Raw genomic sequence first — 24907 nt, 5'->3', positions numbered from 1 at the left:
TAACAGGGAACACTCATGGAGGGCTTACCCTGTGCCAGGCACTGAGCTATGTACTTTAGATGCACGATTCTAAGTTGGCCCTCATCATAGCCTTATGAAGTAAATACTATTATTGTGATCATTTTACACATAAGCCAAATGAGGATCTTACTTAGATAACGTGTCCCTGGTTGCACAGCTACTGAGAAATCGGATTCAAACTCAGCCTGATCGCTGCGTCAACACTTTGAACCCGCCTCTATCATTGGACCTCCAAGGAGAGAACCACCACTTCCATTCAGGAAGAGTGGGAGGAAGCCCACAGAGAAGGGGATTTCAGAGTTGGACCATGAGGGGATGAGTCATACTAAGGAGGTATAAAAGATTCTAGAAACGGGGAGGATCCTGACCAACGGATATGAGGGGAAGAACTTTTTAAATGGAAGGAAAAGCATGAGCCAGGCAGGACATACAAAGTGGGAACAGACTGGGAAGAGCCTGGAATGCCAAGATAAGGGAGTTGAGACCAATTCAGGAGGGAGCGGGGAGGGGCTAGAGATGTTTGGGCGGGGGATCCGCATGGTTTAGGAAGGCTGCTCTGGTGAAGCATGGAGGAGGATCTGGAGAGGGCAGGAAGCTGACTTGCCCCAAGGTGTTTTGATTGTGTGGCAGACATGGAGATTGTGATGCAACTGTCGATGGTGCTCATGTGGGTGTCAGAGTTCAGGGCACCAGAGACTGCCAACCTGCCCTGTTCAACCACGCCACTCCCTTACTCAAAGCCCACCCCTGGCTCCCATGGCTCCCAGAATAAAGCCCAGGATCCTTCCTGGCATTCAGAGCTCTTCATGAGCTGGCCCCTTGGTGGCCTTCCAGCCTCATCTCGACAACTCCGCCCCCGCTCACCCCTGGTTTTGGAAATATCTACAAACCAAATTCTCTCTTTAGCTTCTTTGCCTTTGCACATGCTGTACCCTCTCTCAGGCAACTTCTCCGCTTCCCTACTTCTTTGCTCAGATGCCTCCTACTCACCCTTTAAGGTTCAGTGCAGGGGTTGCCCTTGTCCACCACCACCCCCCACACTGTGGGGCATGGCCTCCTCTGAGCCCCTTAAGCCCATACTACTCGGTCTCTTCCCCCATACTGTGCTGTGCTTACCTGCATGTGGGTTTTATCCCCTGGACCATGAGCTTCCTGAGAGCAAGGACTGTGCTTAACACACCCACGGGCCCATGGCGAGGGCTGAGAGGCTGAAGTGAAACCCTCTCCAGTAGACCCAGCTTTCTTCCTTACACCAACTTTCCAGTGGCATTTACCATCTTGAACTAGTTTCGCTGTTAAATGATCCAAGCTTCCTCAGAGCCCACTGCGACGCCACTCAAGGTTTGCCTTCTCCCTTGTCCCTTCTGTTTCTCATGCCCAGTCAGGGCAGCTTCTGGTGCTGTCAGGACGTTTCAGCGAGGACGCATACCCAGGGCGCGTCTGTATTTACTCTGCCGTGTGGATTTCCATACTGCAAGATCTCAGGCTGGGACCCTGGCAGCAGCTGCAAATGCTTGGGCCGTGTAGACAGGATCCCTTCCTCTTCCAGGACTGTTCGTCTTGGGGCATCAGCAGCAGTACCTCCATTCGGCATTGCTCAATCTTTCTTAGTTCCTATTTGGGAAGAGAGCCCAGGGCCTGAGTAGAGTGGAGAAGGCCAAGGTGTGGCTGCCAATAACGCCTGTCTATTTGCTAGTGATTGATCTGCCTGGGATTTGCACTAAGACAAAAAGAACTTTTGCATTATTAATGACCATTGATCACAGCCTCCCAAAAAAGAGAGAGATTGAGAGAGATGAAGGCTCCAGGCCAATTATCTACTGGTAAACCAGGAGGGTGAGGTGTAGAGAAAGGAGGGGAGGGCCAGGTGAGTAGGGAATTTCTGGAGCAGAAGGACACAGGACAGGAGGAGCTGCTGAGTTTTTGGTGTGCCGGGTGTCAAACAGCTGTGTGGGCTACAAATAAACCAGTGGCTGTGGGTGCTGTTGGCTTCTCTTAGATCCAGTTAACAAGACTCCACAACAAGTACTGCCAGGAACAAAGGGTCACTTCACAACGATAAAAGAGTCAATTCATCAAGAAGGCATGATCCGAATGGCAGATGCACCTAATAACAGGGCTCGGAAATACATGAAGAACAAGCAGACCGCAAGCCCGCAAGGATAGGAAAGGCCAGCTCCACCTGAGCCTCCTGAAACCTGGATGCTGGGCCTCCTCAAATCTTCTTCCAGCCCTGGTTCTCCCGAATCAGGTAGATTCATCCCAGCAGCCCGACACCAGCCGGAACCAGCAGCTCCGCCCAATCTGCTGCTTGAATGAGGTGGGAATCTGCCCCTTCCCTTGTCTCTGACCCTAACTCCTGCCATTCACTCAGCCCCAGAACCCGCTGGTCAGCGCCCCCTTGGGGTCTTTGCGAGTTGTCCCTCACTTGGAAGCTGTTCCCGCAGGCTTCTGCAGAGCTCACTCCCTCACTTCCTGCCTTTGCTCAGATGCCACTTTCTCACTGAGGCCTCCCCTGACCTCCCTGTTCAAAGCCTCCACCTCACTGTCTATCCCCTTCTCCTGCTTTATTTTCCTCCATACCATTTACCTCTATAAACATTTCCTGTTTTACTTATTACATGCATGTAAGCTCCACATCCGTGCTGTTCACTGCTATATCCCCCGTGCCTAGAACACGCCTGGCACACAGTAAATCGATAAATATCTATTAAGTGAAGAAAGAAATCCAACTATGGATGAACACAGGGGACAGGGGAGGCTAGGGTCTCCGGGCCTGGCCCACTTCTCACCTCCCCTGCTCCGGACCCAGGCCACCTGCTCGCCTACAGGTGGGGGACCGGGGAGCCCTGGGGCTGTGGCGACGGCGAGGGCGGAGGTGAGGAACTCGGAGCTCCCGCAGGACCAGGGCTGGAAGGGGCCGAGCCTCGCTCTAGACTGGCTGGGGGCCGAGTCGGGAGGGAGCCCGGCGGGGGAGGCGCCGGGGGAGGGAGCGAGGAGAGCGGCTGGCGCGGGAAGGGGCGGAGGGAGTGCGGGAGCGCGAGGGCGCCGGCCTCGTAAGGGCCCCGGGGTAGCCGGCGCCCGAAGCTCGGCTGGGGTCGCCGCGGCGATGAGGCGACCGCCGGCGGTGAGACGAAACGCGGCGCGAGGAAGCAGGGGCCGGGAGGGCGAGCCGGGCGCCCGCACCTGCGTGGCTGGAGCGGGTAAGCGCTCGGAGTGGAGTGCCGCCCGGGGAGGGGCGCGCCGGGGCCCCTCCAGCCGCTGCGGCCGTCCTGAAGGAGCTGGGGCGCGGAGGGGGCGCCCGGGCTCGGGCCTGGCAACCCGCGGCGTCTCACCTCTGGGCGCCTTCGGACGGGAGGCGCGCGCGGGCAAGAGGGTCCCGGAGGACCAGCCCAGCCCCAGGGGAGCGTCCGAGGGCGCCGTCCAGAGCCCCGGGGTGGAGGGTGGGCCGAGGCGGCACCCGGAGGCAGCTACGGGGTTCCAGGTTCGCGTGCGGGGTGCCCCGCGCCGAAGCGAGATCTGGCAGGGCGGGAGGCGCACCCTCTGGGCCAGGGGCTGCGACTCCCCATCTTGGCCCCGCGAGGCCGAGGGTAAGCTGGGTGCTGCCCCCTACCGGCCAGGTCGGGATGCGGCGCCGTGCGGGGCCGCCCCTTTGAGGAGGGGAGTTGAAGGAGCGTCCAGTGTCGGACCTCGGAGCTTCCAGATCCCAAGCTCTGCGCGCCCTGACTGTCTGTGACCTTGGGCAGGTCACTGCATCTCTTCGAACATAAGTTTGTACATCTGTCAAATGGAGGAGATGCTTCTCTCACCCCGCGGGATCCATGGGAATAAATGAGATGCCGAATGGATGTCTTTTTATAAACTGTAAAGTTCTGTACAAATCCTAGCTAATCACGTAATGTCAGAATTGGAAGGGCACTAAGGAATCTGCTTTATTGAGAGAGCGGTAATAAATTTTGCCCAAGGTCACACTGCTTGTAAGAGAATATAAGACTAAAGTCCCTTGCCTCACCAGCTCTGGGGAAGTTCAAGGATTAAGATCTGGGGCTCTCAGTCAGACTGACTGGCTACATTAGCAAACCCGGCGTGGCTACTTCCTAGCTGTGTGACCTTGGGAAAGCCCTTAACCTCTCTGAGCCTTGGTTTCCCTCCTCACAGGCTTTGCTGTGCAAATCAAATGAGGTCATTGTTCAGGACAGCCCCTGGCCTCTAACAGCAGCCCGGTCATTAGTGACCATCATCCTTCTGATTAGTAGCAGCAACCGCTCAGTCTCTTCCTTGGACCCGGACACCGGTGTTTTCTAATTGAGTGCACGTTGTGGGGCCGTGCTCTCCCCTGGGCTGCACAGACACTGGCCAGGGTCTCAGCCTTCCTCCCAAGGACATCAGGAGACCCTTTACTGACAGCAGCAAGCAAGACTTCCGGGGCGGCTGGGCATTCTCCAGCCTTTGGCCCTGTCCAGCTGGTGGGATGAAATGGGTGGTCTTTGTCATGGAGGACCTAGAGGGTGGTATAGGAGGGAGGGGGCTGGCCAGCTGGACATGACTGGTAGAGCCTAGGGTCCCCTCTTCTCCTCCCCCTGGTGCCTAGCACAGGGCTGGAAACAGAGAGGTGATTTCTCAGAGTTTGTCAGTTACCTGGTGGATAAATAAGGTGGATAGGCTGGTTCATCCCTTTTCTCCTAGGCCGCAGATGGATGACTGTTCTTTTTGGTGACAGTGATGCGAATATGTGCAGAAATACAGATTCTCAGAGCTGAGTTCCCAGAACCTCATTGCAGAGATGGATCCCAGAGAGTCAGGGGTCTGCCCAGGTCACCAGGAAGCTGAATTCAGTAGACACTGTTTAGTCTTTAACTTTCTCAGCAGCAGCTGACACTGCTGACCTCTCTTTTCCTCTGCAAACACTCTCTTGTGGCTCCTGCAACTTAACACTGCCCTATTTTGCCTCCTGCATCTCTGTTGTTTTTGCAGGTTCATCCTCCTTTCTACAATCGTTAGTTCCTCTGCTCTCCCACATCCTCCTCTCTTCTCCTAGTAGACACTCTTCCTGGGTGGTCTCGTCCACCCATTAGCTTGAGTTACTGCCTCTATGCACTTGACCTCATAAACATATGTATCTAGCTCAGAACTCTCTTCAGGCTGTGGACCCATCTATTTATTGTCAGCCAGGTATTGTTCTAGGCCACAGGGATATAGTGATGAGCTGGACAGAAAGTGATTGTTGGAGGTATGGGGAGATAAACAATAAATGAATAAGCAGAAAATATTTTTTAAAAAAGGATAAAGTGCTAAAATGGGCATAAAGCAGGCTGATATGATCGATGATGAGAGCTAGTTTATGCTGACTGGTCAAAGATTTGCCTTAAGGGGTGATATTGAAGCAGGGCAGCTGGTAAGAGATGAGGTCAGAAAGGTGGCTGGTTGGGGATAGGAGCAGCTAATGTAGGCCATGGTGAGATGTTAGATTTTATTCGGATATGGGAGCTTTTGTAGAGTTTCAGACAAGAGAGAGGGAATACGGTTATTTCTCCAGGGTTCATCTGAGCCCTAGAAGAGGAGTTAGTCTATAGTGATTGCAGCCTACTGTGCTCTGGGCGCTAGGGTGGGGAGCATAGCTCCTCAAGGAGCTTCCAGCCACAGGCTGTAAGAGGCACAAACAAACCTGGAGTCAGGAGAGGGTTTAAAGGAGGGAGATTTTGCATCTAGTTGACCAGGGAAGGCTTCCTGGAGGAAGTGGCTTTTGAGGAGGGCCTCAGAGAACAGAGAGCAGAGTACAATAGGTATGTATGAAGGGAAATGGGAAAGATTGCTCTTCCAGGCAGAGGGCAGTCTGTCAGCCTGAACCAAGACGCATGCGCCCCAAATGTGTGTACAGAAGATGGGGGAAAGAAGATAGAACCTGTAGGGCAGTGAGAAGCCAGGCTGATGAAGAAGTCTGGGCTGTTCAGAGCAAAGCTCCGAATTTGGCCACTTAACTTGCTGCGTGACCTTGAGCCAATTGCATTACCCTTCTCAGCCTCAGCTTCCTTATTCATCAAAGGGCAGTAACTGGTTAAATGCTGAGTAAGAGAAGGAGAGAGAGAGAGGATTCAAGTGTTGGGGATGGGTGAGTAAGAACAGGATAATGCCTCCGAAGGAGGAAACAGGAAGGACTGGTGTGGATGAGGGAAATGGCGACTCGACTGAGGTTGATGTCCCTGTGGGACATCCAGGAGGGATGAGCAAAGGACATTTGGGGCCAGAGGTGTCAGAGATAAAACTCTGTCAGCATTCTTCTTTCATTCATTCTTTGAGTAAATCGTTACCAAACCACTGTAAGTATTAAGCCCAAACATACATCCGTGAACAAAACCGGCTCTCTGCTCCAGGTATATACCATTTTGTGGGGACAGAGCCCCTCAGCACTGGACTGCAGGATGATGAGAGACACGCATGTAAATTACAAACGTGAGCCACTAGTTAGACAGAGGAGGGAGGCTGATTCCACTTGGACGGAAGGAATAGACACATTTCAGCTAAGGGGAGGCAGTTGAATTTGATCCTGAGGGTAAAGGTGAGGTTGAAGGGGTGGGTGAAGGGGGAGGATACCCTACACAGAGGGCACTGGGCTTCATGACACATGACATACGTGTCCCCTGTCCCTTCCAGAACTCCAGTCCTATAGAAAGGCAGTCAGCAAGTGAGCCCAGCTGAAGGGAGTCCAGGGTCATATGTGATAAGGAGACCAGTGGGGTGGGGAGGAAGGAGGGATCACTACCATTCCTAAAGTCCAGAAGAACCTTGAGAAGGTTGAAGGAGACAAGAGGAAGGGCATTCCGGGTAGAGGGAACAGCCTGTGCAAAGGCTCAGAGGAGTGAGAGAACCACAGTGTTTTTGCAGGAGTGGGTCTGAGCCACGCTGGAGGTAGGCTGTTTTGCTGAATGCAGGTGAGCAGGAGGATGAGAAGAAAGAGCTGAACTGTGCAGTCTCTGAATAGGTAAGCAATAGGAAATGAAGAAAAAGGATTTGGGCTGCGTGGAGGAAAGAGTTCTCCAAGCTTCAGTCCCTTGGAGTAGGTGTCATTGGCCCCAATTCCTCTTCTCTTGCTGAGTCTATTTGTCCTCCAGTGCTCAGCTTCAAAGTCACTTTCAGAGGGGGATCTCAGGGTTGCAACAGGTTACATGTCCCTCCTACTTTCCCAAGGATCTCTTCCCACTCCTGTGTCCTCCTAATCTCGTCTGTGGTCCCAGTTCCAGGAGGGTTTTTCCAGGGCCACCGTAAGTCTTCAACATCTGTGTCGCTCGTGCCAATGCCTGGTAGGCTTTAAACAGAGCTAGTAAACGACAGAGCTGGGAAGCAATCTCAGTGTACCTGACTCCAAAACTTGTGCTCCTAATCATGGCTGTATTGTGCCTCCCAGCAGGGAGAGCAGATGGCGAATAGCGGGTTTGGATCTTGTAAACATACAAATTCAGTGTTTAATTTCTAGGAAATGAATTCCTGTTGTTAGTACCTTGTTTATCCAGTCTGGAGAAGACAGCCTTTCCTCTGTCATGGAAATGGTTTCACTCATCAGCTCAAGGGCTCTCTGGGGACCCAGATGTGCAACATCTGGTGGGGAGGGGCAGGTTGAGCTCCCGAGCCAGGGGATACAGCCCTAAAAGCTTCTTGCAGAGTGTGGTCTGCCCTCTCTGTCTGTAATACAGGATTACACTCCTAGTGTGGAAACAGACAGGAACTGTGTGTGTGTGGTGGGGCGGGAGGTGCCAAAAAGCTTATGGTGTGAAATAGGCATGAGAACCTCTGGATACTTCTGTTCTTTGTCTCAAGTTCCCGCTGCAAACTGGAGGCAGTGGGAGGAGCTGATAGGGGTCTGAAGGCTCGGTCTCTGCCTGTAACTCACTGTGTGACCTTAGGCCATTGTCTTACTCTCTCTGGGCCTCTCTCCCTGTCAGCACCATGAGGGCGTTGAACTAGATGATTCCTAAGAGTCCTTCCCACTCTGACACTCTGAGATCCCTCTTAAATCCTAGGGCTGACATTACTATTATCCCTTGCACAACTCAGTGTGGTCCATGGGAGCTTGTCAGAAATGCAGAATCTCAGTTCTTGCTCCAGACCCACAGAATCAGAACCTGCATTTTTCATAGGGTCCCTAGGTAATGCTCGTGCCCATCAAGTGTGAGAAGCACTGCAGTGATCACATTCCCGCCTTCTCTTCGGGCTGTGCTGAGTGCTGAACGAAGATGTCTGTGCACCCTCCCATCGGCAGAGAGAGGCCCTTTCAGATGCGAGTGATGGAGCTTGGCACACAACGGGCACCCAGCAAAGATGTTTTGAATGTGTGCAGGCATACGCGAGGTAAATATTTGTAGAATGCAAAAGGGAGTGGAACTGACTTCTCTCAGTACCTTTTATGAGTGGTGGAGCATGGAGTCCAGCAGGCCCAGGTTCCAGTCCTAGATCTACAGTGTCCTAGCTCTGAGGTCTTTGGCAAGCCGTTTCTCTAAGCCTCAGTCCCCTCCCCTGGGCAATGGGAATAATAATAATAATAATAATAATAATAATAATAATAATAATAATAATGGGACTGACTTTAGAGGATCGTGGTCAGACTTAAGTGAGTTGATATAAGAGAAGCACTTAAAACAGTGCCTTGCACATAGTAAGCTCTTAAAAATGTTGGCCATTGCTTTACAATTATTACTATGCCAGCCCCTGGCCACTGTGTTGTCCCAATCCCTTTCCCCTGGATTGTGTCGAGTTCCCTGAGGAGAGAGTCCCAGAATGACCCCTAGGGGGCATTGTCACCCCTGCTTAGAATCGCTGGTTCCAGAGCAGCACTATCCAAGAGATGTACAAGCCACAAATATAATTTTAGATTTAAAAAGTTTAGAGATAGCCATGTTAAACAAAGAAAAAAGTGAAATTAATTTCAATCGTATATTTTGTTTACTCAGTATATCCAAAATATTACCATGTAAAAACTGATATAAAAATAATTCATCAGATATTTTACATTCTTTTTTGAGCTAAGCCTTTGAAACCCAGTGGCTCTTACACTTAACAGCACATCTCAGTAGCCACATTTCAGGCCCTCAATGGCCACAGGAGTGGCTATTCTAGAGTTTCTCAGCACTGGTTCTCAATCCCAGCTGTGCCGCACATCACCTGCGTGGCCTTGGGCTAGTCATTTTACTTCTCTAGATCTCAGTTTCTTCATCTGTAAAATGAGGGTACTCACTCTGCCCAAGCGGTAGCATTAGGGGCAGATGGCCAGGGTTTAGAACCCCTTTGTCCACTTTCCCACAAGCATAGCCTCATTCTGTTGGTGGTGACTAGTCCATGCTGAACCCAGGATTGAGGGCCTAGGAAATACAGTCCTTCTTTTGGTAGGGGGAGGGGGAGGCAGTCTCGGGGAGCAGGAGCGCTGAGCTGAGCTGGGAAGGACGTCGAACTTTGCTCCGTGGTCCTGGGCAAGTCACCCACCTCTCTGGGCATCAGTAATTTCAGCTGATTAGACTGGATGACATCATCCAAAAAGTTTCTTCTAAATTATGTTTGCCAGGGAAGGACTGTTAATTATAATGAACTAGAATTTGTGGAGCATTTACTATATGGCCGTTGCTTTCTGTTCGGCTCACTCAACATAACTGCAGTTTGAGGTTGGTACTAATTATTTGTCCCCATTTTCCATAGGAAGAAACTGAGCTCAAAGAGCTTATATGACAAGCCCAGGGGTCCCCTTTTGCCAGCAGAAGTGGTGCCTCGGGTTCTTAGGCACTTAACCAATCCTTTTGTGGGTAAACTTTTTACAAAAACAAAATTGCCCCAAACACTAGTGTACGTCCTCATGAATTTTCATAAAGTGAACACACTCAGCTCAAGAAACAGAACATGACTGGCACCCACAAGCCCCTGTCATGCTTCTTCCTAGTCAATGCATCTCCTTCCCTCAAGGGTGACGCCCCAACATGACTTCCATCAGTGTAGGTCAGTTTTGCCTGTTCTTGAACTTTATGAAGTTTGAATCACACATGGTGCCATAATGTTGTGCCGCTTCTGCTCAACTTTATGTGTGAGGTTCATCCGTGTGGTTGTGCGTAGCGGGGAGCTGGGGTGCATTCTCGTTGGTGTGTAGTATTCTGTTGTGTGAATATGCCACCATTTGTTTATCCATTCTACTGTCGATGTCTGTTTTGGATCGTTTTCGGTTTGGGGTTGTTAAATTGTGCTGTAATGAACAATTTTTGCACAAGTCTTTCGGTGGGATATATGTACATGTTTTTGTTGGTTCTATAGCTGGGAGTGGAAGTTTGGGGTCAGAGGTGCGACTACTTTTTATTTTCTACATTTTCCAGATTTTATAATTAGAGAAACTGAGAGAAAAGATGAACTTGCTCAAGATACCAATGAGATATCAGAACTTGCACTCAGATATATAGACAGATGGATAGACACCCCCCCCACGCACACAACACACCCACGTTAAAACTTCTCAGAGTTTCCCCCACATATTTTATTTCGCCCTCAGTTCACCCCCAGGTGGTAGACCAGATTTTGCAGAAGAGAAAATGGAGGCTGTGGGAGGTCCCATGTGGCGGCGAGAAAGACGCAGTCACAGCTATAGATGTGCTTTGTACAATAGAAAGCGCTCTTCAGATTTGTGGAGAATCATTTTCCCTTCCAGGGCTCACTCAGCCATACCACACAGCTTCCGGAGAAAGTACAGACAGACACGAATTCCTCCATGGGGATTATTCTACTGCGACACATCTTTATCACAGAACCTTGGTTTTTTTCTTCCAAAAGGATGAAGCCGGCTCCTGAGCATCCATGAAAACCATACATCCTCAAAGTTTTATGACTCACTTAGTTAAAATCAAGAGCGTTCAGAACAGGGAGGTCACTGATCTCCCCGGGTAGGAAGTCTTAGTTAAGAGTGATAAAAAAAAAAAAAAACACCTGCCATGTGGCAGCCGCTGTGCCGGCATGTTTTCCCTCTTCGCTGAATCCACATAGCAATTCTGAGAGAAAGATGCTCTTACCCCAGTTTACAGATGAGAAAGAAAAGCCCCAGAGGTGAAATGACTTGCCTCGATCCACAGTAGGGACTGCTCGGGGGAAGGGAACCGAGAAACCTCTGTCTTATGACTGTTTCTCAGGGCCTGTTGTGTCCATTTGAACTGGGTCAATTGAGAAAAGTCCGAGTTGGTACAAATGTGGTTTCCTGGGTCCAGATGTCACTTGTGGACATCCAAGGATAGGAAGGAGTGTCACTGGGCCTGGCAGGCTCCATCTCCCTCCTCTCCTAGGGCAGGTGTTTCCCCCTCCCCCGCATCTTCTTTTCTCTGTCTTTTCCGTTCTCCTGCCTCTTTCTGCCGATCTATTTTCCTTGTTTATTTATGGCCTTCCTGCCCTGGTTTTGGTTATGGCTGTGGCCCAACATCAGCCTCACGATTCTTAGCTTTCAGGTTGCTCTCCTTCCATCACCTATCTACCCAGCAGCTCCCAATCTCCATTCTAAATTCCTAAGAGAGAATCTGCCTGACTCATTTTGGGTCACGTGTCCACCCTGGTCTGATCAGCTGTGCTCAGAGGTGGTCTGTGGAACAAGCTGAGATTAGGACCCAGGTCTGTCTGCCTGCTTTTCCCGCTCCATCCTTCTGCAGGATGCTAGAGCTGGGGGTGCATAGCATGGGTGGAGTCCTTGTGATCTGGACTCCAAGGGAGATGCTGCTGGGCTGGGGAGAAGCTGAGGGAAGTCTGTGCTGCTGCTGTGATGGCCCACAGGAGTGTGGTGGGCAGGGGAGAAGCTCCCTGGTGTCGCTGACAGTGACGCCTTGTTTCTGGTGCAAGAAGGGACCTTGTTGCCTGGAGACCGGAATATGGTTGGACACATCATAGAGAAGAAACCAGATAAGTCATCATTTACTACATTGGGCATTTGGATCCCTGATCTTACCGGTTCTCCCCAAACTCCTGTGAAGTATAGTATAGATGAGCATCTCCATCACAGAGGCTGAACAGGCCCAGAGAGATTGAGCGACTTGCCCAGTGGCCACAGTGAGAAAGTGGAGCCGTGGAGATGAGGACTTGGCCTTCCTGACTTAAAGTGTTTGCTTTTGGCCACTGCTCTTTGTTGTTACATTTATTTAGGACTCTACAGTTTACAGCACGTCACATACATGACCTTACTAGAACTAGTAAACATTCCTTTGAGGCAACATAGCCACGTTTGTGTTCCCATTTTACCAAGGAAGAAACTCATGATCAAAGAGAAGTTATGACTTGCCTTTGGCTACTGTGCTGGTCAGTGGCAGCACTGGGACCAGAACCCAGCTCTTCAGGACTCAAATGTATCGATAGATATTAATGTATCAAAACGTATCCGTGTGATTGCTGATAGTGTGGTTCTCTTTTTTTTATGATGCACATAATTGATTGTTTAAGAAAAACGACAGATTTATCATTCCCTACAAAAGAGACTGTGTGTGACTGTGTACATATATATGACATACATACAGATGGAAGAATAATAAACATCCACGTACCTCCCACCACCTTAAAAAATAGAACATCATCGATACCTTTCAAACCCCTCAACAATTACATTCTCACATCCTTTCTTCTCCAGGTGTTATTTTTATTTTTGACACTTCCTTGCTTTTCCTTATGGCTTTGCCACATGTATTTATATCCCTACACAGTTTGTTTCTTCTCGCATGTTTTTGACTTTGGCATTCGGTGGTGTTTGTGAGAACGCGTGCAGCTTTGGTTGACTCAATTTTGCTTCTCTGGAGCCCCTAATCGTAGGAATGTGCCACATTCTGCGGTTGATGGATGTTTGGGTAGTTTCTCATTGTTTGCTATTACAGTCAGTGCTGCCGTGACCATTCTTGCTGCTGTCTGCTGGGGAACACATCCAAGAATGTCTCTGTGATGCATACCTGAGAGTGAAATGACTGGATCATGAGGTAGTCTTTACATCTTTAGCTTTATATGATAATACCAAATCGTTTGTTAACAGGGTCTCTCCTCTTTATACTCTCCTAGTGGTAGGTGACAATTCTTGTTGCTCTACACCCTTACCAAATGACATGACACGATCAGCTTTAAAAGGTGTACTTATCTGCTGGATGAGAATGGTCTCTCACTGTTGTTTTAATCTACATTTTTTGTTTTATATGAAGTGCGATGAGGGGAAAGGGGGTTGATTATAGAGCTACACAGTCTGTACCTCCAAAGGTAGTTGGATTCTGGGAAGTCCCCCAGCTTTGTTCAGGATGGGGAGGGACAGCAGGCAGGAGAGAAGGGAGGTGGCCTCAGAGTCGTATAGCTTCCTGCAGAGCTAGAGCCCAGTATTCCCGACAGAGGCAATCCATCCATCCATCCTGTCCTTCTTCCCAAGATGTCACCCACCAACCTCTCAGGCCTTTCTGAGCCCACGCCTTTCACTGGAATGAGGTCACTGGAATGCCTGGAACCCAAGGAGTGACCGCATGAGTTTGTGGGGCAAGCACACCAGCCTCCTGTGAGAAATGAGGCGCCTCACTCACCCAGACAGTCTGGAAAGAAGAAAATTCCAAACGGTCCGACCCAACTTCACATTTTTCATGTGAACCAAAACGGGAGGAGTCTTTAGCCAGGGGCTTTTGGGGTGGAGCAGCAGGGCTCATGAGATCCGAAACCGGCTTCACTCCTGAAAGCACATGTGCCCTAAGGCTTTTCTTCCTGAACTGAAGCAGTATGGAGAAGAATAGGAATTTGGAGAGCTGGCTCTGGACCCAGTTTTTCCACTTCCACCTGGGTGACCTTGGGCAGGTGACATCACCTCCCTGAGCAGTGGTTGGCTCCTTTGTAAGTAGGGGGCCATGTCCACTTCACAGGTCAGGTGACTCTTAGCCCTAGGGCTAACCGTGCCTAGAACATACTAAGAGCCCCATGAAAGAGATTCTAATAATATCCTTTAAACTTTGGAAATATTTTTGAGCAGGTGGCTTAAGATTGGTTTTCTTAAATTGAGGCTGTTTCCTTCCTCTAGGCAGATATTTTTAAAAGATGAAGCACCTACAATTTGGGGAGTGGGAGGAAAACTACCACATTGCAGATTTTTACTTCTTAATGTTTAAAAATCAATCAACAGACATAGATTGAACCTTCCCAACAAAGCCTGGAGCCACGCCGTGGGGACAGGGAGTAGGATGACATGACTCTTGACACTTCTTAGCATCTTACTGTATTTCAAAGCTGGCCTTGCCGGGAGCCATAGAATTTCCACAGCAGCCCTGGGAGGCAGGTGGGGTGGCTACTGTTTTGGGGAAGAAATCTGAGACTCAGAAAGTGTAAGGGACTTTCCCACGGTCATATAGGAAGGCTGGGCTAGAACAGGGATTCCGGCCGGATTGCCCCAGTGGTCTAAGTCAAGCTGTCCCCTGTGCCCTGCTCCTCCCACCCTTAGCACCGGCCACCTCCTGGTCCTCATCGCTGGTCTCTTAGCTGTCCCCTGACCATGTCTTGCACTCTCTGACCTCTGGGCCTTTCCTCTTGCCTTTCTAGCCACCAGGATTGCCATACCTCCCGACTCTGACTATTGAAACCCTTCTCATTAAGGCAGCCAACCAGTGAAACACTATGCAGCCCTTAAGAATGATGTTATGGGGGTGATTAATGGAACATTGTTCAAAATATGTTAAGTTGGAAAACATACAAACTACAAAATAAATTCATACGTAATTATAAAGATCATATTTTTAAAGTGTGTGTGTGTGTGTGTGTGTGTGTGTGTGTGTGTGTGTGTGTGTGTTCTGCCTGGCTAGCTCCATCCCAGGGTCCTTGAAGCTACATGTCTGCTCAGGGCCATGAATGCTCCCAGGGTAGAACCTGTTGGTTAAGGTGACCTGGAAGAAACGAAATGAAGTGTGGGGATCCCCGGTGGAGCTGTGGCATTCCACACGAGGCAGGGGAGATGCAGTGGGGGTGTGGATGGAGCTAAGGGGTCTCGGCGTTCTTCTTGCCAACCCCATATACCCAGATGCTGCCTGCCAGGCCCCACAGACTTCAGCTGGGGTCGTGCCAGAGATGGGCCTGCACTGACTAGCCTCTTGGTCTGCCTCACTTCGATGATCACCATACCAAGGTCTCCATGCCCGAAGAATGCCAGGCCTTGCCCGTGTCCCAGATACTGAAACCCACATTCAAGGCTGGAGGGGAAAAGAAAATGAATCTTCAAGATTTTCTTGTGACTAAATTTCCAGTTTCCGTTTGGAAAGCTGAATATATTTTCTGAATTTGAACTTTTTCCCATGAAAAAGGTTCAGGGTTTTAATTTCTTTGCTTAACAAAAAGGTGTTTTGTTTTTTGTCTGTTTTTGTTTTAAGAGTCATGGGTGCTCACTCTAGGGAATTTGAACATTTCATACGGCTAGAAATACATATACCCCAATTCCTAGAGAAATACACTGTAAAAATTTGGTACTTTCCTGGTGACCCCACCCCCCTTTTTTCTTCTGTGCACAGAGTTACTTCGTTTAGTTTCCATTGTTGCCGAATAAATAGAGGGGTGATTTCTGATTCACAATTTACAGAGCTGATTTTATGTACCTGTAACAGGCCTGTGATGCTTTCGACAGCTGTGACACTTTGCCCCCTCTGGGAATTGTGGGGGTGGGGCACATGGCCCTCCCAGCATTCTCCTGACACTTTTCGGGATGCCAGTTTCACAGCATCACTGCCAGCACTAAGCAGTATCCTTTTAGTTAATCTATAAATTTATGTCATTTTATAGTTAATCTCAAGTGTCTAAATCGTCCTTCTAGAACCTAACTCTTTACTTTTTTTCTTTTTAAAACCCCAGAGCTCTGAACATGTGCCCTTCTCGATGAACCCATGGTGATGCGATTGTTTTGCCTTCTCCCAGCTCATGCATTCTTTGAGTCTCAGTAACTGGAATGTTTTGTCTGTTCAGACTCAAAAGGATCAGTGGGACAGGAACCAACGTTAAGTACCTCGATGTGTCAAGATGAACCTGGGAAAGCTGTGAGCTGTTGACTGGACTTCCTCTCTGAATCAGCCGGTATTTCTTTTTGTCTCTAGTTTTAAAAGCTCCCCAGAGGCAACCTGAAATCCCCAATCTTTTCAGAATAGGATGGGGGAAATTCTAATGTCCTCATTAAACACATTTAGCTCACAAGCTTTGAAAGGAGCCAAAATGCCAGAGGCAAGAATCCCAGAGCATTGCCTACGCTGACTGGTGTCCTGGTAAGTGTCTAACAAATTCAGCATGTGTCCAGTGGGCTTGACCATTTGCTGGGCAAAGTTCCAGAGCAGTGAGACATCCTGGGATTCATCTGGTTTAGGAAAGACCTTCGCTACCAGCTGGTAGTCCCCTCAGTGTTCTTTAAATAGTCAAGTCTTAGGGTCTTTTCACTGTAGTCTGTTCTGATGAACGGCCCCACCGGTGCAAAACAGAAGGATGACCCTGTTCGATGGGCCAGACAACTGTGAAAGAAGGAGCCGTGTGTGTGGACGTCTGTGGGAAGAGACAGCCACCTAGAATGTCCCCGCCAAACCAGTCAGTGGAAGGCCTTCTCCAGGAGGTCTGCAACAGATCTCTGAATGCTACAGAATCTCCAGAAGCTTGGGATCCGGGGACCCTCCGAGCCCTCAAGATTTCTCTAGCCGTGGTCCTTTCCATCATCACACTGGCCACAGTCCTTTCCAACGCCTTCGTGCTTACTACCATCTTCCTGACCAGAAAGCTCCACACCCCGGCCAACTATCTCATTGGCTCCCTGGCCGTGACCGACCTCTTAGTTTCCATCTTGGTCATGCCCATCAGCATCGTGTATACCATCACCCACACCTGGAGCTTTGGCCAAATCCTGTGTGACATCTGGCTGTCTTCTGACATCACGTGCTGCACGGCCTCCATCCTGCATCTCTGTGTCATTGCTCTGGACAGGTACTGGGCCATCACTGATGCCCTGGAGTACAGCAAACGCCGGACAGCGGGCCATGCGGCCGCCATGATCGCCATCGTCTGGGCCATCTCCATCTGCATCTCCATCCCACCGCTCTTCTGGCGGCAGGCCAAAGCCCATGAAGAGATGTCGGATTGCCTGGTGAACACTTCTCAGATCTCTTACACCATCTACTCCACATGTGGGGCTTTCTACATCCCGTCTGTGCTGCTCATCATCCTCTATGGCCGGATCTACGTGGCTGCCCGGAACCGCATCCTGAACCCGCCATCACTCTACGGGAAGCGCTTCACCACAGCCCAGCTCATCACGGGCTCTGCGGGGGCCTCGCTCTGCTCTCTCAACCCCAGCCTTCACGAGGGGCACTCTCATTCGGCCGGCTCCGCCCTCTTTTTCAACCATGTGAAAGTCAAGCTTGCTGATAGTGTCCTGGAGCGCAAGAGGATTTCCGCTGCTCGAGAAAGGAAAGCCACTAAAACCTTGGGAGTCATTCTGGGGGCCTTTATCATCTGCTGGCTGCCCTTCTTTGTTGCATCTCTGGTCCTCCCCATCTGCCGGGACTCCTGCTGGATCCACCCAGCCCTTTTTGACTTTTTCACCTGGCTGGGCTATTTAAACTCCCTCATTAATCCAATAATCTATACTGTGTTTAACGAAGAGTTTCGGCAGGCATTTCAGAAAGTTGTCCACTTCCGGAAAGCCACCTAGTCTTACTTGGTGGTGACTCTTGTTATCTTTTGTGTCCTGGAACCCAACTGGAAATGTCTTTTTTATTTTTCCTGAGATTTGGGTTAATCCTGATATTTGGGATTTCGGTTCAATCAATAGAATTATTCTTTTTCCTAGTGTCTTCTTGACTTCTGAGCCACCAAAAGCTGGGCAACTGCGTGAAAGGAGACAAACCTGAAGATCTCACTTAGCATAATATTTTCATGGTTCATCCATGTCAAAAGAAATGTGACCCAATAGATTTCCCATAGATGCAATTCAGATGGATAGCTTTCTATCTCTGTAGGAAGATCCCAGGCTCAAAAGGGAGGCTTTCTGGTCTACCTAAGTTTTGTATGCAGCTCAGAGGTGGGTAGATGAGATTAATGATTTGAGTTGAAAGAATTTGGAGTCAAGACGGAGGAGTCCCCATTCCATGTGGTACCTTAGTTGGAGAATTACGCCCAGGGATTTCTTCTACTGAGACCTCTTTAGATTGAATCTCTCTCAGTTGTTCTTTTGAGGTGACAACAACATAGAATGATAGAGATTCAGAAGCTGGGGGCGGGGGAGTGGGATCGTTGGAACCAGATCAACTACCCTGTACCTTCTCCAATATCTCTGCACCCTCTTACTGTCCTGAAGCTGAAACCCACAATCACCCCCATTGAAGGAGATTGACAGGCTCTGGACCCACCGAGCTTTGAGTGGAGCACCATTCTGAATTTTTTTTTTTCTGAATTATTTTTTTAACATCCTATTTTCATTAGAAATCTTAAGATGTTGAATCTTGTCAAATAAAAAGCATGAGACATCATGATCACTAAAGTGAGTAATTTTCTGCCTCTTCCTGGATGTAGAAACCTTTCAATTCAATTGAGTCTCCAGCATTTATTGAGCACCTACCACATGCCAGGTCCGGTGCCACGGTCCTTGTATTCGTTATCTCATTAGAGCCTCCTGACAATGAAAGTCAGTGAAATGTGATGGGCTGAGGACCTGAGACCTCAGTTCAAATCCAAATACTACCAATTTCTAGCTGGGTGACCTTAGACAAATTTCTTACTCTCTCTTTGCCTCAGTTTCCTCAGTTGTAAAATGGGGATAATAATAGGTATGTTATTATAGATTTTAATACAGAGCTTGGCACAAGAGCTCTTATCACTTTAGAGATATAGGAACTGACCTGCCCCTGGTTAAGCACTATAAAAATAGTAGCTACTATTTGAGTATCTGCAATGCTCCTTGCATAGAAATTCACGTTTGCTCTTCATCCTCATTTTAGAGATGCAGTAAAGAAACTTGCCTATGGTTAGGGAAGGTTTTATAAAGAGGTGACACTTAGCAGACTTCCAATAGATGAGCCCTTGTGGGATGGGAGGCAAAGGAAGGGGAGTGTGATGAGACTTCTTGGGGGAAATTGGACAGAGCAACAAAAGGCAGGGAAGGTCACACCAGGTGGAGAAAAGAGTAGGAACAGAGCCTGGCCGGCCTGAAATGCTCAGTGGGGATCTCTGGGCACAGGGAGAAGGAGAGCCAAGAAGATGGGCTATCAGGAATGGAGGGAGAAAGGATATCAAGATCAAGGTTGAGGGGGAGGAAGTACCCAGAAAAGTCTTGTGCTGAATTTGAAGTCTCTGCCAAACATCTCACAGTGTGGTTCCTGGACCATTTGCATTAGAATCTCCCAGGGAGTTTGTTAACATTGGATTCTTGGTCCCCAACTCAGACCCACTAAATCAGAATCAATGAGCAATGAGGCCCAGGAATCTGCATTTTAAATAAGCCTTGCTCCCACTTCCTGCATTAGGTGACTTCTGTGCTTCTAAAGTTTAGGAACCACTGCATTAGTGTCTTACTCTCTTGAGGCCCCTCCCTGATCTCAGAGATACCTCTCAATAGCGCTCTCCTCTGCACTTGGCATGCCCCTCCCTACCTTCCTTTAAGTCTGTGTTCTTTTATCTTCTCCATCTTGCTTTGGGCTACCTTCCTGATCTGGGAAAGATCAGGGATTCAGAGAGCAGACGGGGAACTATGTTCAGTGTGTCTCAGTGGTTAAGGGCATGGGCTTTGAAGTCAAACACCCAGTTCTATCATTTATCAGCTATGTTACCTCAGGCAAGTTATCTAACTTCTCTGTGCTCCAGTTTCTTGTCCATTAAATGGGATTGTAAGTAACTAAATCATAAGTTTGTGGGGAATAAATGAGGTAATGATTATAAAATGCTTCACACAGTGCCTGGCATATAAGTGTTTAGTAAAATGCCATCTGTTAACTGTTTGAGAGCTTTGAGCCAATTACACAAGAAGCTCAAATGCCACCTCCTCAGAGGCCTTCCCTGAATAACTAGAACAAAGGTTGGTAAACCTTTTGTAAACAGCTTTATTGAGATAAAATTCATATACCATACAACCTATTTAAAATATGCAATTCAATGCTTTTTAGTATAATCATAGAACCGTGTAACCATCATCACAACCAATTTTCATCACCCCAAAAAGAAACCCTGCACCCTATAGCCATCACTCCTCAGCATCCCTAGGCTTAGACAATCACTGATCTGTTTTGTCTCTATATAGACTGTCTATTCTGGATATCTCATACAAATGGAATCATACAATATGTGGTTCTTCGTGGCTGGCTTCTTTTACTTAGCATAATGTTTTCACAATTTATCCATATTGTAGCATATATCACTTTTATGTTTCTTTTTGCCAGATAATATTTTGTTGTATGTCTTTACCACATTTTATTTATTCATATATCTGTTGGTGGACATTTTATTTGTTTATCTGTTGATGGACATTTGGGTTGTTTCCACTTTGGGCTACCATGAATAATGCTGCCATAAAGATTCTTATACAAGTTTTTTGTGGACATATGTTTTCATTTATCTTGGGTACATACCTAGGAATGGAATTGCTGGGTTATACGGTAATTCTATGTTTACCCTTTTGAGGAACTGCCAGACTGTTTTCCAAAGTGGCTGCACCATTTTACATTCCCAATCTGTCTACATCCTCACTGGTACTTGTTACTGTCTGTCTTTTTGATTATAACCATTCTAGTGGGTATGAAATGGTATCTCATTGTGACAGCAAACTTTTATTTAAGGGCCAGATAGTAAATATTTTCAGCTTTGCGGATCATGTCATCTCTGTTGTATTTACTCAACTCTACCATTGTAGCGTGAAAGCAGCCATAGACGATATGTAAATAAACGAGCTTGGCTGTATTCCGATAAAATTTTATTCACTAAAATAGGTGGCAGTTTGCAGGCTGTAGTTTGCAGGCCTCTGATCTAGAAGAGTGGCCACCCCTCCCCTCTCCTTCCCATCTGCCTAGCCATTCTCTATCCCCTTGTCTGGCTTTATTTTTTTAATTATACTTATTAATGATGATGACATATATGTATTAGTTCTTGCTTATTGTCTGTCTTCCACCCCTATAGTGTCAGCTTCTTGAGGGTGAGGATCTTATTTGTTAAGTTCACCGTTTGCTTCCCAGCACACCACAGTGCCTGGCACGTAGGAGATGCTCAATAAATATTCATTTGACTCACTGACTGACTGACTGACTGAATGAATGAATGAATGAATGGAACACCATTTCCAGATTTACAAATGACTTATACTCAATGTCTTTGTCTTTAAAGTTTCAAGAGGGAGTGACTGGCCCTAGGGCTGGAACCTCACAAATCATGAGATTTGGTGTCAGGCAGACCCTAAGTCAGACTCAGGGCAATTCTGTCCTGAGTGTAGCTGAGGCAAGAGGTGAGTGAGGATGCTGGGTGACCCCAGTGTCCCCAACGACTGTGGCTGGGACTGACCCCTAAGCCTGCACTCAGCCCAGCTGCTCTGTCACTCTGCTCAGTTGCCCCCTTCTCCACAGTCTCTATATAGTGACAATCAAAGGACAGGCCAGCTTCAGAGAAAGAGCAGCTGTTTTCTGGTCTTTGTTATTATGGCCTGCAAGCTACCCATTTGGATATCGTACCTAAAGAAACGCACACTAATTAGGTCACATGAAGGTCAAATTAAAAATAAACTTGGTTCTTAGGACCACAGAGGAAGGCTGTATTTGGGGCCATTCTCCTCCACCTCTCTCCCTCCCCCAGCATCCTTGTCATGCTCCTCATTCTTTCACACTTAGTCACAAACACACACACACACACACACACACACACAGCATGATGGTGACAATGGCCGTGGGGGGAAGGGGAGCAGTCGAGGACAGGACTCTGCTAATTTCTGGTATGTGCAAGTGTGGCAGACACAGCAGGATGCCCACTTAGCAGCCATCCTGCGTCCTTTCTCACAGAACCCCAGATCAGTTCAAATAGCAACAAGCCCAGTCTCCCAGGAAGTGAATCCTGCTTGGTTCAAACTGGTTGGGATACTTCTATTCCCTTTGCTAGGGATTAGTCAAGGAATGGACATGTGACCCAGTTCTGACCAATGGAATGTAAGTGGGGAGACCAGTCATATTTGCCAGGGATTAAAGGGGTTCCCAGGACCTGCAAATTTCGGTACAAACTGGGAAAATATCAGGCAAACCAGGAAATGTTGGTCGTGCAAGTTGTAAGCGGAAGTTGGGTAGGGGCTTTGGGAAGGATAGTTCTTGCAAGAAAAAAAGGGACATGCAAGGGGAAAAAAGTTCTTCCTACTTGGGAACAGCCCTGCAAGGATGGGAGGGTAGGGCAGCTGTCCTGTGATCTTGAAGGAAAAAACACTGAGGATGGCAGAGAGGAAAAAGCCAGCCCAGTTCCTTGACTGCATTGCTGAGGCACCAAAGCAGCCCTTGGTGACAGGAAGGTCAGTGCACATGAGACACCCAGCTCATCTTTGCTCCGCACTGACTTCTTCCAACGGGGCCCAAATCTGCTTTCCAGTAACTTCCACCTGCCCATCCTGATCCTGCACTTCTGAAGCCAGAAGGACAGGGCTGCGCCTCCTCAGGCTGAGCAGCCTCATGCCCCATCAGCCTTTCTTCTCTTAACGTAACTCAGGAAAGAATTTGCCCATATTGCACTCAGGCCAAAGCACTAAATCTTACATATACCTACTGCTTTTAAGCTGGCTGCACTCTCCTGCCCTCTGGCCTCTGATTCTATATCTGTACAATTGAACCCAAGGGGAGGACTTTTCATTGATCCATGTTACATTTCTTCTTGCAGATTCTTACATGTCTTTCTGCAGATTAAGTGGTTTTCGAATCCTGATCCTGGCAGCCTCCGTGTGTGCTGTCCCTCCCAGCTTTGTAGGATCCTCATAGTAAACGAATCCCAATCGTTAAAGAATTGTTCTGTCCTTTTGGGACTGGACCAGACCCCTTGGACAATCTTCTCCAGGCTAGCTTTGCTAAACATAATAAGGATGCCTCCTCTGCCAGAGGTCATGGTACTAACCCCCCAAATCCACCCCGTATTACTCAAGGTTCTCCAGAGAAACAGAATCAATAGGATGTGCATATATAAAGGAATTTATTTCAAGGAATTGGCTCAGACAGTTGCGGAGGCTTGGCGAGTCCAAAATCTGATAGGGAGGCCAACAGGCTGGAGATTCAGACAAAAGAGTTGCACTTTGAATCCAAAGGCAGTCTGCTATAGAACCAGGAAGAGCCAATGTTACTGATGAAGTCCAAAGGCCATCCTCTGGAGCATTCCCTCTTGCTTAGGAGAAGTCAGCCCTTTTGTTCTATTCAGGCCTTCAACTGATTGAATGAGGCCCACCCACATTATGGAGGGCAATCTGCTTTACTCAAAGCTCCCCTGACTTAAATGTACATCTTATCCAAAAAGATGCTCATAGAAACATTCAGAATAATGTTTGACCAAATGTCTGGACACTGCGGCCCAGCCAAATGGACATGAGATAAAATTAACCATCACCTCACTTTTACTTTCACAGCCAGGCTCCCTTCTAGCACATGTCACTCTGACCTATGATCTTTCATCAGACTATGAGGCCCACAGGGACTCTTACTGATCTTTGTACTTGTAGTACCTGGCACACAGCCAGTGCGCAATTAATGATAGTAATAGCTAGCATTTGTTGAGCTCTTACTGTGTACCCAAGTACTGCCCTAAGCATTTTATGAGCATTAACTCAGTTAACCCACATAAAGATGGTCCTTTTATTATCCTCCAGATAAAAAACTGAAAGTCGCAAGAAATTAAAGTCTTACCTAGTGTCACACTGCTAGTCTGCGGTGGAATTCGAGCCATACAGTTCTATCCCAGCATCCATACTCTTAACCCTTGTGGAAGTGACCAGATCCAAAGCGGCATGTGGCTGTGAGGGCCAGTGGAAAGCAGTGGAAAAGCACAGGTTTGGGAATCAGAAAGACTGGGCTACGTATCCCAGCTCTTCTATATATTTGCTTGATGTCTCCGTGCCTCAGTTTGCTCTTCTGTAAAATGTGGATAACGCAATGACTCTTAGGGTGGTTGGGGCCTGGCACTGCGCCCAACACTGTAGCTTTCAAAACCAGGGGAGATTATTTAATAAGACCAGGCCACAGTTTACTTATGAGGAATTTTTGTTGAGCACCTGCTACGTTCTAGGTGCCTTACAGATATTTTCTTATTTAATCTTCATATCAACCCCGGGAGAAGTCCTTGTCTTTATCCCCCTTTTACAGATGAGAAAATTGAGCTCGGAACACTAATGAGTCACATAACCAGGCTGGACTTTGTCCCATTGTCCTTATATATTTCAAAGCCACTGCTCTTTCCCAGGAATCACAAATTCAAGGGACTGTAGGGTCCATTCATAAGTGAGTGAAGCAGACTGGGTGTGATACAATAGAGAGATGTGGGGATTCTGATGATTGGAGCTCACATGCCCTATCTAGGGGTGGCAGCCTCGAGCTTACTTGTGCCATGCTGATTTTTAAGAGAGTAAGGAATCTGAATTTTCTATGCAATCTCCTTATTTTTAAATGTTAACAACTAATTAAAAAAAACAAAACCAGTGTGCAACTATGCCAACCACAAGATAAGCCTGCCAGCCAGATTCAGCCCCTGGGCCACCAGTTGGCAACCTCTGCACCTTCCCATGCTATTGGCAAATTTCTGTACCCCGTATGGCAGTTGGATCCTTCATGGAGCTCACAGTTTATCTGGGGACCAAAGTGCACGAGCAGATTAGAAAGCCAGACAGCCAGTCTTCCATTGTGCCTGTCCTAGACCCCACTTGTGCCCCGCCCCCTCA

At 48.2% G+C, this 24907-nt stretch overlaps 1 protein-coding gene and 2 long non-coding RNA genes across 8 annotated transcripts; 1 reads left to right on the top strand and 2 right to left on the bottom strand.

Annotated features, from left to right (window-relative positions):
- Nucleotides 1-1562: 1562 nt before the first annotated feature.
- On the bottom strand, nucleotides 1563-4807 carry LOC111738211. Its single transcript, XR_002779777.1, has 2 exons — nucleotides 3357-4807; nucleotides 1563-1635 (listed from the first exon to the last, which is right to left on the bottom strand). It is a non-coding gene; the product is annotated as an uncharacterized LOC111738211 (long non-coding RNA).
- HTR1D (5-hydroxytryptamine receptor 1D) lies at nucleotides 2881-18520 on the top strand. Of its 6 annotated transcripts, XM_011357560.2 has the most exons (3): nucleotides 3042-3224; nucleotides 8154-8364; nucleotides 15859-18520. In XM_011357560.2, the coding sequence occupies exon 3, from the start codon at nucleotides 16490-16492 to the stop codon at nucleotides 17690-17692; it is 1203 nt and encodes a 400-aa protein (XP_011355862.1). In that variant the 5' UTR covers nucleotides 3042-3224; nucleotides 8154-8364; nucleotides 15859-16489; the 3' UTR covers nucleotides 17693-18520. The 6 variants fall into 6 exon arrangements, with proteins under 6 accessions (XP_023385180.1, XP_011355864.1, XP_011355862.1 ...); XM_023529412.1 differs by lacking the exons at nucleotides 3042-3224; nucleotides 8154-8364 and adding an exon at nucleotides 2881-2899; XM_011357562.2 differs by lacking the exon at nucleotides 8154-8364 and having other exon boundaries at nucleotides 3028-3148.
- On the bottom strand, nucleotides 12957-13653 carry LOC111738212. The gene is made up of 2 exons (XR_002779778.1): nucleotides 13563-13653; nucleotides 12957-13483 (listed from the first exon to the last, which is right to left on the bottom strand). It is a non-coding gene; the product is annotated as an uncharacterized LOC111738212 (long non-coding RNA).
- Nucleotides 18521-24907: the final 6387 nt, after the last annotated feature.

Source organism: Pteropus vampyrus, unplaced genomic scaffold, assembly GCF_000151845.1.
Source record: "Pteropus vampyrus isolate Shadow unplaced genomic scaffold, Pvam_2.0 Scaffold36, whole genome shotgun sequence".
NCBI classification, from domain to species: Eukaryota; Metazoa; Chordata; class Mammalia; order Chiroptera; family Pteropodidae; genus Pteropus; species Pteropus vampyrus.
The sequence above is the reverse complement of the archived record's forward strand: the minus strand, read 5'-3'. Positions and strand labels throughout refer to the sequence as shown.

Excerpts from the sequence above, each read along its gene's own strand:
- HTR1D (XM_023529412.1), top strand. The coding sequence starts at position 16,490 with ATGGGCCAGACAACTGTGAAAGAAGGAGCCGTGTGTGTGGACGTCTGT.